At 38.5% G+C, this 15498-nt stretch overlaps 1 protein-coding gene across 1 annotated transcript in view; it reads right to left on the bottom strand.

The window, feature by feature from the left end:
* LVRN (laeverin) overlaps window positions 1-15498 on the bottom strand; it is an 86140-nt gene that overhangs the window by 22100 nt on the left and 48542 nt on the right. Inside the window, exons 7-12 of the mRNA XM_067731485.1 lie at window positions 4645-4788; window positions 3586-3651; window positions 3426-3491; window positions 2835-3007; window positions 808-884; window positions 20-159 (exon numbers count right to left, since the gene is read on the bottom strand). Of these exons, the coding sequence (XP_067587586.1) occupies window positions 20-159; window positions 808-884; window positions 2835-3007; window positions 3426-3491; window positions 3586-3651; window positions 4645-4788 (666 nt within the window). The remainder of the gene's footprint in view (window positions 1-19; window positions 160-807; window positions 885-2834; window positions 3008-3425; window positions 3492-3585; window positions 3652-4644; window positions 4789-15498) is intronic.

The raw sequence follows: 15498 nt of genomic DNA, 5'->3' as shown, positions 1-15498 counted from the left end.
TGTAAAAATATAACCTTACCTTAGGATCTTTTTCAAGCTGTTGATTTAATTTCTTCCAACCAAATTTATCATAGTTAACTCTATAATATCCAGTCATATTCAAATTTAAAATCACCCAGTCATGATCAGAATCTGAAACTTGCATTTCAGGGAATACTTCTACAAAGAAACAGGTGAAAAGTTTGAAATGGTACATTTTAAAAATATTTTACTACACATCTGTACTACACCCTCTTAATTCTAAACAATAAGTCCAATAAAACAAAAAGTAAAGATATTGTAAAATACATATTGATCTTACCACATAATTATATTTTTTCACATATAATGGCTTTTGATCAGAAACTTTTCTTTAAAGCTCTATGTTCAACAAGAATGATACAATATTTTAGTTGTAAACAAGATAGCTTTCCAAAAGACATTTCAGGCTTCCCTGGTGGCGCAGTGGTTGAGAGTCCGCCTGCCGATGCAGGGGACACGGGTTCGTGCGCCGGTCTGGGAAGATCCCGCATGCCGCGGAGCGGCTGGGCCCGTGAGCCATGGCCGCTGAGCCTGCGCATCCGGAGCCTGTGCTTCGCAACGGAAGAGGCCACAACAGTAAGAGGCCCGCGTACCGCAAAATAAAAAAAAAAAAGAAAGAAAGAAAAAAAAAAAGATAGACATTTCAACATTTTAGTCTCTGCCTTTATATATATATATATATATATATATATATAATATATATATGTTTACACACATATATATATACATACACATATATATATTTGCATATATATGTGGAGATATTTTTTAAAATTTGTTACTTACTGCTGCTTTTATCTAGCCAGACTAAAGACTGTGTAGTTCCATTTTTTATCCAAAGGATAGGTACAATCCATGTGTCACTTTTTGGAAAAAAATGAAAAATTCAGTTAATGTTCACACATAAGAATATCAGCTCTGAGCCAATATTAAATAAGATAAAATAACTGAACTCAAATTCTTTGGCCATTCCCTGTGGATATGCAGGACTTTGCTCTTAGAATTATTCACTGTTGTTTCAGAAGTCAGTTTTGCTTTGGCTATTTATTTACTCTCTTCTTGTGTCTTATAGATTTGCTTCTTTTTATAACTTAAGGTAGCTACTAAGACTCTCCTGTATCTGAAAATTTCAAGGCCTGTTTATATTAAATTACAGCCACCTGGCCTTACTCAGGGGTCATTCAAATGCTACAGACAGACCCAAAGCCATCTGTGCCAAGAGAGTTGAATAATCAGTTAAGAAAAAGCTTGACAAACATTTCAAAATGCTTCTCCACCTCAAGCTTTCTCCTTGTCTGAAAAGTGTTCAACAAAAATCAGCCAGATTATTCATATTACCTGAATGCTGGCATTCTTCCCACATTGGTGGACATGACCTGGATGAAGTCGCTGACCACAGGGAGGACATTAGTCATCTGAAGAGACACACTACTTGGAATTTGGGCAATTATTTCCAATCTTGCTCAAACGCTCAAAAGTCTGGTTTCTCAGACTTTGAACTGAGGGTCTCTGTTTATGTGATAGCTAAGGCCACCTCTTCTCACAAGTCATGAAATATCATAGGGAGAAGGGACCTGCAGGTCTCCTGTTCCTGCCCCTGGGGTTTTAAAGAAAGAGTAGGACAACTTGAAAATTTTGGTGGTGATATATGAAAATTAATTACTCATTTGTGCAGATACTTACTATAATGAGATCTGAGGATCAAAAATTTTATCAAAAACAGTTGGAAGGGCTTCCCTGGTGGTGCAGTGGTTAAGAATCCACCTGCCAATGCAGGGGACACAGGTTTGAGCCCTGGTCCAGGAAGATCCCACATGCCGTGGAACAACTAAGCCGTGCGCCACAACTACTGAGCCTACACTCTAGAGCCTGTGAGCCACAGCTACGGAGCCCACAGGCCACAACTACTGAAGCCCACGAGCCTGGAGCCTGTGCTCTGCAACAAGAGAAGCCACTGCAATGAGAAGTCTGTGTACTGCAACAAAGAGTAGCCCCCTCTCACCACAACTAGAGAAAGCCCGCATGCAGCAACGAAGACCCAACGCAGCCAAAAATAAATAAATAAATAAATTTATTAAAAAAAACAGTTGAAAATTATCTAACAAGAAAGAGAAGGAAAGGGAAGGAGAAAGTGATGAATGCTAAGCCACTTTATACTTATTATTCCATTTCACTTCTACAACAATCCCCTGGGATATATGTTATTACATTTACTTTATAGATAAGGCAAATGAAACTCAAGAGATTTTGAATAAGACTTACCTAAGGTTTGAATTTGGGATCTATAATTCTAACATTTTAGATATGGCTACAAAAGCACAGATAAGTACATGGGCAGACATGCACAGAATTATTCCTCAAGGATACAGTCACCATTCAGTTCCATTTCTAGGGAAGGGAAGACAACATTGCAACAGGATCCCCTTTCTTCTTAACTAACAGGAGGCATTTCAGGCTCTATTTTACTGCCTTTCACACAGAATTCCGACTAATTCATGACCTCTGTCTAAAGGACAGAAGAGAATGCATAACACCCAAAGCTTTGGTCGTGGGTGTGGCCCTATTTCCCAGGGGAGGGGCACTGCTTGAATCCCTAAATGCAGGTCTCTGGCCTTGCTCAGCACATGAGGGGCTCTGCCCCATCCTAGCACACCAGCGACATCCTGCATGGAACACTCAGTCACCATCCCAGGATCACCCCATGGAAGGGTGTGTATCCAGTAGGGGTTATGCTTCCTCACCCACAGGCTGGTTTCCATTTGATCACAGCTCAATCCCAAGGAAGGTGAAGACAGAGGAGTAAATCTACCTACTTGTGGGTTAGAAGGGTCTGATTTTTAACCTTTCCAAGATAAAATGGCTCCTGTTTCATGACACCAGTAGATACATTTAAGGTGATAACTGGAAAACCACTCTGGTGTGTCCAACTGTCCATGATGCTTTTTACTGTTGCTGGCAAAAGAATTTTACTCTGGTCATCTATGGCCTGTTTTAAAAAAATCATCACAAAACAGATATTTATCATCAAAATCTTTTGAGGTAGCAATCTCCTAAAAGAAACTACATAGCTATTCTCTTCCTCATTCATATAGTACAGTAATTCCCAGTGGGTGATATTCTGGACCAAATTTAATTCTGTTCAACTCTCTATATATGAATGGTTCCTTAGTGCATTCATTCATTCATTCATTCATTTACTGACCACATTTTTTATGGATCTAACATATGCAGGCTCTCTTCTGGGCATTGGGAATATAGTGGCGAAGACTAAAGAAGCAACCCCTGACTTAAAGGAGTGTCACAAACAAGGAAAGATGGTTTTCCTGTGTCATCACCATACACACATGGCCTCCCAATCTTACAAAACAACTCAGCAAAAACATGGCAGGAAGTGTGAGAATTACCATTTGAAAATGCCTCCATAGATCATCTTGCTCAGCATTTGAGTAAGAAAATGTCTCCAAGTATGACTGTCAAAATAGAAAAGTTAAGGTTAAGATAAATAACATGCCAAAGCAATTTATGTTTACTGTTTTCCAGGTAACAACAATTTTGTAAACTCACCTTAAGTGCGCTGATAAATATTTTCTCATTCAAGAAACTAGAAAGCATCCGGGCCAGAGACGCTCCCTAAGACATAAGAAGCTGTCCATTATTTAAACAAAATTCGGTAATCTAAATATTGACGCATTCCATTCTGACAAGCAAGATTCTGGGCTGTGCTTCTGATTGCATTGCGCACTTTAGTTGAATGTCTGGGTTATCCCCAAATGTGCTAATAAAATAGGAGACTGTCACTAATTAATAGGTAAAAGATGAGAAAATGTCCTACATATAAAGAGTTCAGGGCGCAGTAAAGTTTTTAAACTGAGATACTCATACGGCAAGTGTAAAGAAAAATTGTTGCCTGCCATTCCAGTTCTACAAGGATCAGCCATTAGCCACTGCAGATGCCCACTGAGAGTGCACCCTGGGGGGAATTCAGGATGGAGAAAAACAGGAAGCATTCTGTGCTTTGAATATCCTGGCCCCTAGATAGTTAAGATGCATATGTAAGGAAAAATTTCAATGACCCCAGATTCTTACATTTTTCCATATACAGAAAAGCACTAAAATTATTAACTTGGGATGTCTGTTCCTTGTGATTAGCAGTAATCTTTTTATGCTTGACTGCATGTTTTTCCCAGCAAAAAAAGTTCAGATATATCCTGGCCCCTCCCTTGCCACTTCGGAGTAGTTTCTCAGAGCACTCTGAGAGGCTGTCTCCTGGGCTATAGTCCTCAGTAAGATTCCTGAATAAAACTTAACTCACAACTTTTATGTTGTGTGTTCTTTCAGTCGATACAAGAACAAATTTCTACCAAGCAGAAGGGTTCACCTTAAAAGTAGCAAGCTACGTCTATATTAATAAAGGTAGATGATACTGAGCACCTATTGTAGTTGATTAATATTTACTAGATAAGAACTGATTTAACCACGTTTTCTGAAATCCATCTATTGAATAATATTAAGGTTTTTGTACCAAAGTTGTGTAGTAGCACGTTAGTCTAGGACCCTTAGAATCCATTTTATGTAGCTTTCTCCAAGAGTGCAGAACAAATGTAAATGTGTAACTGATTTTACCTTGTTGTAAGTAAATAGGTCAAAGAGCTCGTTTATTTCATTGGTTTCTGTGAAATTTTCCACCTTCATGGAGACGGCTCTAGATACCAGGGCGTGATCTTCTCTGAGGACGCCATGTAAAATGTTAGAAAAAAAGATCTCATTCTAAAAGGAAAACATTGAGCCACGTTAACTTCTGAGGTGTCACAGAAACACAAAGTTCAACGTTCCTAAAATACTTTCAAAAACTAACACTGAAGAAGGGAAAAATCAATAATTGAGAAGTACTCTTTGGGCTACAATGGGCCAAATAAGTTAGGATTCCTTGAATAACAAAACTCTAGGATACTTTCCTTCCCATTTGGTATCCATTTGTATTTCAATTAAAAAAAATCAATCACAAAAGTTAATGTGGTTTCCAAGAGAGACATCTACATTCCCCTAAGGAGGTTCCTGGCCACCCAGACAGGTCCTCCAGGTAACAGCATCTCTAGGTGGTTTCAACCCTCTAGAATTTTATTGGTAATCTTATTAGCAATCCCTTAAAATTTATCAGCCTCTGTTACAGGGACATTTATCAACCAAAAGCATGCCAGATTTACAAATTCACAATGATGCTGATGTAATATGAGTTATTAGAAATAAATCCACAGATTGGATACTCATGCATTAAGAGATGGCAATTATTTATATTTTAATAAGTACAGAACTCTCCAAAAGACTAGATCTCTCTCAGACACATGACAAGGGCCATTTCTTTCTGAAGGAAAGCTAGAAGGAAAACCAAAGAATAGTCAAGAGGTACCTGGGAAGACAGAGCCAAAGAAAGGGCAGTGGAGAAGCTACAGGGACAGCTCACTCATACCCTGGAGAGCCGGGCGAGCACTTGGTGATCTCCATGAAGTCTCAGCTCCCTAGTGACTCTTGCCAGGGTCCCCAAGTTGACTCTCTAACCTCTTAACAGTGTCAGATAAATTTTCAAACGCTGCCCCACTTCCATTTGCCAATGTTCCAATCAACCCTCTCCTATTAGCACATTATGTTTAGATTTATTAATACTTTGGTTAAGCTATCATCAAACTCCACTCTTCCCCAAATGAGAAAGCCTGTCATTTAGAGCAATGCATGTGGAAACTTTAATGTCAATAAGGATCCCCTGGGGATTTTGTCAAACTCATATTCTAACAGTTGGTCTGGGCTGGGGACTGTATTTCTAATAAACTACCAGATGATGCTGATGTTGCTAGTTTGAGAATCACACTCTGAGAAGCAAGGATTTAGAGGAGACATCTGCCTAAGTCTGACCTTATTCATTAAGTATAGATTTTACTAATTTAACACCCAAGAGCTCTTGAGAGTGTGCACTGTTGACCCATAACACAATGAAGAAAATAGCAAAAATAAAAAACACCCATAAGCCCACACCCTACATAACTCCCATTAGAATGTTGTTAGTCCAGCTCTTTCCAATTTCTTTTCCTGTCTATTTATTTATTCTCATATTTGTAAAAACAACCTTTTTTATTTACTTATTATAGTATTCATTGAGAAATTTTGCTGTCTTATCTTTGTAACTATTCCTAATAATGGCCACTGCATTGTAAGTGAAATAAACATAACTTGGAAAGAAATAAACCAAATCTTAATCATGGTTATCACAGGGTGGTCAAATCACAGATGATTTTCTTCTTTTCAAAGTACTGCAGATATAACTTTTGCAAAAGCAAAACATTAAAATAAATAAATACACAGCTGCAAAATACCCCATAACGTCGATGGACCATAGTTGACAACCATTTCCCTATTAGTTAGGCATTTAAGTTGCTTCAAGTTTTGTTTTGTTTTGTTTGCAGTTATAAAAAATGTATTAATGAACATTTTTGTACATATAGCATTTTCCATATTTTGTGGGGGTTTTCTCTCTCAGAATGGATTGTCTGTCTCTCTTCTGCCTGCCTGGTATAAGGTTTTACATAATCTTCTTGGTTTCATCAGAATCACACAAGATAACTGTGACTAATGAGACAAACACCTCTTCCTCAACATCCCTCAGGTTTTTCTACTCTGGGCCTCCCATAAGGTGATGCTCATCCCAGCCTGTTCCACCCCTGAAGGGAAACTCTGTGTAAAAAGTGATACCAGCATTTTAAAAAACATTATCTAGCTACTGCATACAGTGATTGGATAAAGCGATTCTAGACACTCACCATTACTTTCTTCCTGCAAGCTGTGAGATCCCAGAGAACAAAACCTGTTTCTATTAAATCTACTATTATCTTAAGAAATATAACAGTATTTATGATAATAAATTTGTGTGGAATATCAATGTGGTTAAAAGCACAGGCTTTGGAGTGAGCTGCCTGGATTTGAATCCTACCGCAGCCTCTTAGGAGTTGTGTGACTCATAAAAGGCAACAAACTTCATCACTCTGAAACTCAGTTTCAACTCCGAAAATGCAGGAAGCAACACTGTCCTCACTGGATTATTATCAGGTCTAAATTAATTTACATAAAATTTTTAGCACTGTGACTGGCAAGTAGAGTATGCTCAATAAGGGTTAACCACTACTGTGATTATATTATTATTATTATTTCTTCAGAGTTGTTTGGAGGCTTGAGTCAGATAATGTACACAATACTCTATAAGCACATAATGAGTGCTTAGTAAAATGGTGGCTGTCACAACAGTGACTGTTAGATACTCAATAACCTATTGAATGACTGTATAAAACTTATTTTACAGATGAGGAATGAAAGCTCAGAAATGTTCAGCTACTTGCCTCAGCTTACAGTGATCATAAAAGCATAGCGAGATCTGACAGGCTGCAAGGCCCTTATGTGCCCTTTCCCCTCCACCGAGACTGCTGCTTCCTTAGACCAGGCAGAAGAAGGACGGAAAAACATCAGTGAGTAGCAATGTCAGAGCTGGAACTTCAGAGATCAAGAAACCAATTGGAATGTTCTGAATCCTTGACCATGACCCATTCATCTCGTACTTTAATAATTTTCAGCTGAAATTAGACCAGTTAGAAAAAATGGAAATCTGTATCTGCATATGGTTCTGTGATGCTCTTTACTCAATTTCAGTCTAATGACTAGATTAAAAGGAAGCCAAAGATTTGATCTCTCAAAGATCATTGAAACAGGGCCTTAAGCTTTTAAAAAACAAAGCTCATGGCAATTTTCTCAAGCTCCAGGATCTGACACTCCTCTGGCAAGGGTTATATTTCACTCATCTCAACATGGGATTGAGAAATGTACACTCAGAAAAGAGTGATTAAGAATCAATGATAAGGGCACATTGGTTCAAGATGGCAGAGTAGAAGGATGTGCTCTCACTCCCTCTTGCAAGAGCACCAGAATCACAACTAACTGCTGAACAATCATCGACAGAAAGACACAGGAACTCACCAAAAAAGATACCCCACATCCAAAGACAAAGGAGAAGCCACAATGAGATGGTAGGAGGGGCGCAATCACAATAAAATCAAATCCCATAACTACTGGGTGGGTGACTCACAAACTGGAGAACACTTATACCACAGAAGTCCACACACTGGAGTGAAGGTTCTGAGCCCCATGTAAGGCTTCCCAACCTGGGGGTCCAGCAACGGGAGGAGGAATTCCTAGAGAATCAGACTTTGAAGCCTAGCAGAATTTGATTGCAGGACTTCGACAGGACTGGGGGAAACAGAGACTCCACTCTTGGAAGGCACACACAAAGTAGTGTGTGCACCGGGACCCAGGGGAAGGAGCTGTGACCCCATAGGAGACTGAACCAGACCTACCTGCTAGTGTTGGAGGGTCTCCTGCAGAGGCGGGGGGTGGCTGTGTTTTACCGTGAGGCCAAGGACACTGGTGACAGAGATTCTGGGAAATACTCCTTGGTGTGAGCCCTCCCAGAGTCCGCCATCAGCCCCACCAAAAAGCTGGGTAGGCTGCAGTATTGGGTTGCCTCAGGCCAAACAACCAACAGGGAGAGAACCCAGCCTGACCCATCAGCAGACAAGCTGATTAAAGTTTTGCTGAGCTCTGCCCACCAGAGCAACAGCCAGCTCTACCCACCACCAGTCCCTCCCATCAGGAAACTTGCACAACCCTCTTAGATAGCCTCATCCACCAGAGGGCAGACAGCAGAAGCAAGAAGAACTACAATCCTGCAGCATGTGGAATGAAAAACACATTCACAGAAAGACAGACAAGATGAAAAGGCAGAGAGCTATGTACCAGATGAAGGAACAAGATAAAACCCCAGAAAAACAACTAAATAAAGTGGAGATAGGCAACCTTCCAGAAAAAGAATTCAGAATAATGAGAGTGAAGATGATCTAGGACCTCAGAAAAAGAATGGAGGCAAGGATGGAGAAGATGCAAGAAATGTTTAATGAAGACCTAGAAGGATTAAAGAACAAACAAACAGAGATGAACAATACAATAACTGAAATGAAAAATACACTGGAAAGAATCAATATTCAACAGAATAACTGAGGCAGAAGAACGGATAAGTGACCTGGAAGACAGAATGGTGGAACTCACTGCTGCAGAACAGAATAAAGAAAAAAGAATGAAAAGAAATGAAGACAGCCTAACAGACCTCTGGGACAACATTAAACATAACAACATTCACATTATAGGGGTCCCAGAAGGAGAAGAGAGACAGAAAGGACCCAAGAAAATATTTGAAGAGATTATAGTCCCAAACTTCCCTAACATGGGAAAGGAAATAGCCACCCAAGTCCAGGAAGTGCAGAGAGTCCCATACAGGATAAACCCAAGGAAAAACACACCGAGACACATAGTAATCAAATTGGTAAAAACTAAAGACAAAGAAAAACTATTGAAAGCAGCAAGGGAAAAATGACAAATAACATACAAGGGAACTCCCATAAGGTTAACAGCTGATTTCTCAGTAGAAACTCTACAAGCCAGAAGGGAGTGGCATGACACATTTAAAGTGATGAAAGGGAAGAACCTACAACCAAAATTACTCTACCCAGCAAGGATCTCATTCAGATTCAATGGAGAAATCAAAAGTTTTACAGAAAAGCAAAAACTAAGAGAATTAAGCACCACCAAAGCAGCTGTAAAACAAATGCTAAAGGAACTTCTCTAAGTGGGAAACACAAGACAAGAAAAGGACCTAGAAAAACAAACCCAAAACAATTAAGAAAATGGTAATAGGAACATACATATCAATAATTACCTTAAACGTGAATGGATTAAATGCTCCAACCAAAGGCCACAGGCTTGCTGAATGGATACAAAAACAAGACCCATATATATGCTGTCTACAGAGATCCACTTCAGACCTAGGGACACATACAGACTGAAAGTGAGGGGATGCAAAAAGATATTCCATGCAAATGGAAATCAAATGAGAGCTGGAGTAGCAATATTCATATCAGATAAAATAGACTTCAAAATAAAGATGTTACAAGAGACAAGGAAGGACACTACGTAATGATCAAGGGATCAATCCAAGAATAAGATGTAACAATTATAAATATATATGCTCCCAAAATAGGAGCACCTAAATACATAAGGCAACTGCTAAAAGCTATAAAAGAGGAAATTGACAGTAACACAATAATAGTGGGGGACTTTAACACCTCACTTACACCAATGGACAGATCATCCAAACAGAAAATTACTAAGGAAACACAAGTTTTAAGTGACAATAGACCAGGTAGATTTAATTCATATTTATAGGACATTCCATCCAAAAAGAGCAGATAACACTTTAATGGAACATTCTACAGGATACATCACATCTTGGGTCACAAATCAAGCCTTGGTAAATTTAAGAAATTGAAATCATATCAAGTTTCTTTTCCGACCACAATACTATGAGACTAGATATCAATTACAGGAAAAAATCTGTAAAAAATAAAAACACATGGAGGCTAAAAAATACATTACTTAATAACCAAGAGATCACTGAAGAAATCAAAGAGGAAATCAAAAAATACCTAGAAACAAATGACAATGGAAACACGATGACCCAAAACCTATAGGATGCAGCAAAAGCAGTTCTAAGAGGGAAGTTTATATCAATACAAGGCTACTTCAATTAACAAGAAAAATCTCAAATAAACAATCTAACCTTACATCTAAAAGGAACTAAAGAAAGAAGAACAAACAAAACCCAAAGTTAGTAGAAGGAAAGAAATCATAAAGATCAGAGCAGAAATAAATGAAATAGAAAAAAGAGCAAAGATGAATAAAACTAAAAAGCTGGTTCTTTGAGAAGATAAACAAAATTGATAAGCCATAGCCAGACTCATCAAGAAAAAGGGGGAAAGGACTCAAATCAATAAAGTTAGAAATGAAAAAGGAGAAGTTACAACAGACACCTCAGAAATACAAAGCACCAAAAGAGACTACTACAAGAAACTCTATGTCAATAAAATGGACAACCTGGAAGAAATGGATAAATTCTTAGAAAGGTATAACCTTCCAAGACTGAACCAGGAAGAAATAGAAAATATGAACAGACCAATCACAAGTAATGAAATTGAAACTGTGATTAAAAATCTTCCAACAAACAAAAGCCCAGGACCAGATGGCTTCACAGGTGAATTCTATGAAACATTTAGAGAAGAGCTAACACCCATCCTTCTCAAACCCTTCCAAAAAATTGTAGAGGAAGGAACACTCCCAAACTCATTCTATGAGGCCACCATCATCACCCTGATACCAAAACCAGACAAAGATACTACAAAAAAAGAAAATTACAGACCAATATCACTGATGAATATAGATGCAAAAATCCTCAATAAAATACTAGCAAACAGAATCCAACAACACATTAAAAGGATCATACCCCATGATCAAGTGGGATTTATCCTAGGGATGCAAGGATTCTTCAGTATACGCACATCAATCAATGTGATACACCATATTAACAAACTGAAGAATAAAAACCATATGATCATCTCAATGGATGCAGAAAAAGCTTTTGAAAAAATTCAACACCCATTTATGGTAAAAACTCTTCAGAAAGTGGGCATAGAGGGAACCTACCTCAACATAATAAAGGCCATATATGACAAGCCCACAGCAAACATCATTCCCAATGGTGAAAAACTGACAGTATTTCCTCTAAGATCAGGAACAAGACAAAGATGTCCACTCTCACCACTATTATTCAACATAGTTTTGGAAGTCCTAGCCACGGCAATCAGAGAAGAAGAAGAAATAAAAGGAATCCAAACTGGAAAGGAAGATGTAAAACTGTCACTGTTTCAAATGACATGATACTATACACAGAGAGTCCCAAAGATGCCACCAGAAAACTACTAGAGCTAATCAATGAATTTGGTAAAGTTGCAGGATACAAAATTAATGCACAGAAATCTCTTGCATTCCTATACACTAATGATGAAAAATCTGAGAGAAATTAAGGAAACATTCCCATTACCATTGCAACAAAAAGAATAAAACAGCTAGGAATAAACCTACCTAGGCAGAGAAAAACCTGTATGCAGAAAACTATAAGACACTGATGAAAGAAATCAACGATGATACAAACAGATGGAGAGATATACCATGTTTCTGGATTGGAAGAATCAATATTGTGAAAATGACTATACTACCCAAAGCAATCAACAGAGTCAATGCAATCCCTATCAAATTACCAATGGCATTTTTTACAGAACTAGAACAAAAAATCTTAAAATTTGTATGGAGACACAAAAGGTCCCGAATAGCAAAGGCAGTCTTGAGGGAAAAAAACAGAGCTGGAGGAATCAGACTTCCTGACTTCAGACTATACTACAAAGCTACAGTCATCAAGACAATATGGTACTGGCACAAAAACAGAGATATAGATCAATGGAACAGGATAGAAAGCCCAGAGATAAACCCACGCACCTACGGTCAACTAACCTGTGACAAAGGAGGCAAGTATATACAGTGGAGAAAAGACAGTCTCTTCAATAAGTTGTGCTGGGAAAACTGGACAGCTACATGTAAAAGAATGAAATTAGAACACTCCCTAACACCATACACAAAAATAAACTTAAAATGGATTAGAGACTTAAATTTAAGACTGGACACTATAAAACTCTTAGAGGAAAACATAGGAATAACACTCTTTGACATAAATTCCAGCAAGATCTTTTTTGATCCACCTCCTAGAGTAATGGAAATAAAAACAAAAATAAACAAATGGGACCTACTGAAACTTAAAAGCTTTTGCACAGCAAAGGAAACTACAAACAAGATGAAAAGACAGCTTTCAGAATGGGAGAAAATATTTGCAAATGAATCAATGGACGAAGGATCAATTTCTAAAATATATAAACAGCTCATGCAGCTCAATATTAAAAAAAAAACAACCCAATCCAAAAATGGGCAGAAGACCTAAATAGACGTTTCTCCAAAGAAGACATAGCAGATGGCCAAGAAGCACATGAAAAGTTGCTCAACATCACTAATTATTAGAGAAATGCAAATCAAAACTGCAATGAGGAGCTTCCCTGGTGGCTCAGTTGTTGAGAGTCCGCCTGCCAATGCAGGGGACGTGGGTTCGTGCCCTGGTCCGGCAGATTCCACATGCCGCGGAGTGGCTAGGTCCATGAGCCATGGCCGCTGAGCCTGCGCGTCCGGAGCCTGTGCTCCGCAATGGGAGAGGCCACAACAGTGAGAGGCCCACGTACCGCCAAAAAAAAAAAATTACAATGAGGTATAACCTCACACCAGTTAGAATGGGCATAATCAGAAAATCTACAAACAACAAATGATGGAGAGGGTGTAGAGAAAAGGGAACCCTCTTGCACTGTTGGTGGGAATGTAAATTGATACAGCCACTATGGAGAACAGTATGGAGGTTCCTTAAAAAACTAAAAATAGAATTTCCATATGACCCAGCAATCCCACTACTGGGCATATACCCAGAGAAAACCACAATTGAAAAAGACACATGCACCCTAATGTTCATTGCAGCACTCTTTACAATAGCCAGGTCATGGAAGCGACCTAAATGCCCATCGACAGATGAATGGATAAAGAAGATGTGGTACATATATGCAATGGAATATTACTCAGCCATTAAAAGGAATGAAATTGGGTCATTTGTAGAGACGTGGATGAATCTAGAGACTGTCATACGGAGTGAAGTAAGTCAGAAAGAGAAAAACAAATATCGTATATTAACGTATATATGTGGAACCTAGAAAAATGGTACAGATGAACTGGTTTTCAGGGCAGAAACTGAGACAGAAATGCAGAGAACAAACGTATGGACGCCCAGGGGGGAAAGCGGCAGGGGTGGAGGTGGTGGTGTGATGAATTGGGAGATTGGGATTGACATGTATACACTAATATGTATAAAATGGATAACTAATAAGAATATGCTGTATAAAAACAAATAAAATAAAACAAAAAAATATAGAATCAATGATAAAAAGAAATAACTAAATGGTAAAAGAGAGGATAAGCTTACCATCTTAGCTTCAAAAACATTAGTAATATGTTTTCATCACTGTTTCCAGATATGGTAATCTCAGCCATTTTAGTTGCATTAAGAGGTAATTGATTGATATTGATAGTATAGGCTATTCAATTAAGGACACACAGGGTGAATCTAATTGTTTTATGGGAATGCAATTTCTTTCCATATTGACTCTCAGCACAGAGTTAATTTGGAATATAACCAAATGCTTTCAAAAACAGTTATAGATGACACTAACCATGTGTAGATGCTACCTTATAAAAGAGAGATATAAACAATTTTGTAGGTATAGAGTATACGGAAAGGACTATTGAAGACAACTGAGATTTACTGTATGTGTATAAAGTTTATGTATATGCAAAGAGTCATATAATGAACATATACACACACACCATGAACTCCTTGAGAACGAGAACACTCCCAGGTGTTTTCTCTGCAGAGCACAGAGGTTAAAGGCATGGGCTTTGCGGTTAGAGAAACCTGGAACTGACTCTCATCTCTGACCTTTAATAACTGTGAGACCTTGAATAACTTACCTAATGCTTCTATGCCTCAGTTTCCTCAATAGAAAATAGAAGAAAATAACAACTATACTCATATGATTATTTTGAAGATTGAGTAAGATGATATATGTATAGAACTTACACTACCAGGCAGATAAATCCTAAGTACTCAGTGAATGGTAAATACAGTATTATTGTTATTATCCTCATTATCCTCATCTTCAGACTAGACCCAGGTAACTGGAATGTAATCACAGTTCTGCCTCAATCAGGCAAATGACCTTGGGCGAGTCAATTAACTTTTCAATACTTCATTCTGCTGATCTATATAATGATGCCCAATCCAGGGGAGGAAGAGCAGAGGTACTGCAGAATGGCTGGACTATGTGATGGTGGGCATTTTATAGGATGTTTGCAAAGGGCAGAGTGGGTGGCATGGAACTGGGGCAGTAAGAGGCTGCTACATCAGTGCTTCCCAGAAAGTACAATTTCACTAACAGGTAAAAAAGGATTTTTTTTTTTTTAAGTTTCTGTGGCACCTAGAGAGGTCTGTCAACTTTTTATTCTGCCAACCTTTTAATCAACAAAAACCAAATATCTACCTACCATCTCCCTCCTTTCATAAGAGGGAAAATTTACAACCAATATAATAGAAAGAACACAATCTTAGACTCTCCATCAAAGTGAATAAATTTAGCCTGTAAAGAAGATCTGGCCAGTGGAGATCAGCATTTCAAATGGCAATATACTCTGAGCGAGGGTAGGGAAGGGAGGAAAGAGGCCAAAAATTGAGCCTTGGAAACACTTGGGAGGGGAGATGAGAGAAAGGCCAGCAAAGAGCAGCAGAAACAGCAGCTCTGAGCATCAGAGGGATGGCAGGAGGCAGGAACAGAGGGGGAGAAAGGACCCCTGGCTTGG

The sequence above is a fragment of the Pseudorca crassidens genome, chromosome 3 (assembly GCF_039906515.1).
Source record: "Pseudorca crassidens isolate mPseCra1 chromosome 3, mPseCra1.hap1, whole genome shotgun sequence".
NCBI lineage: Eukaryota > Metazoa > Chordata > Mammalia > Artiodactyla > Delphinidae > Pseudorca > Pseudorca crassidens.
Note: the sequence above shows the minus strand (reverse complement) of the source record. Positions and strands in the feature narration are given on the sequence as shown.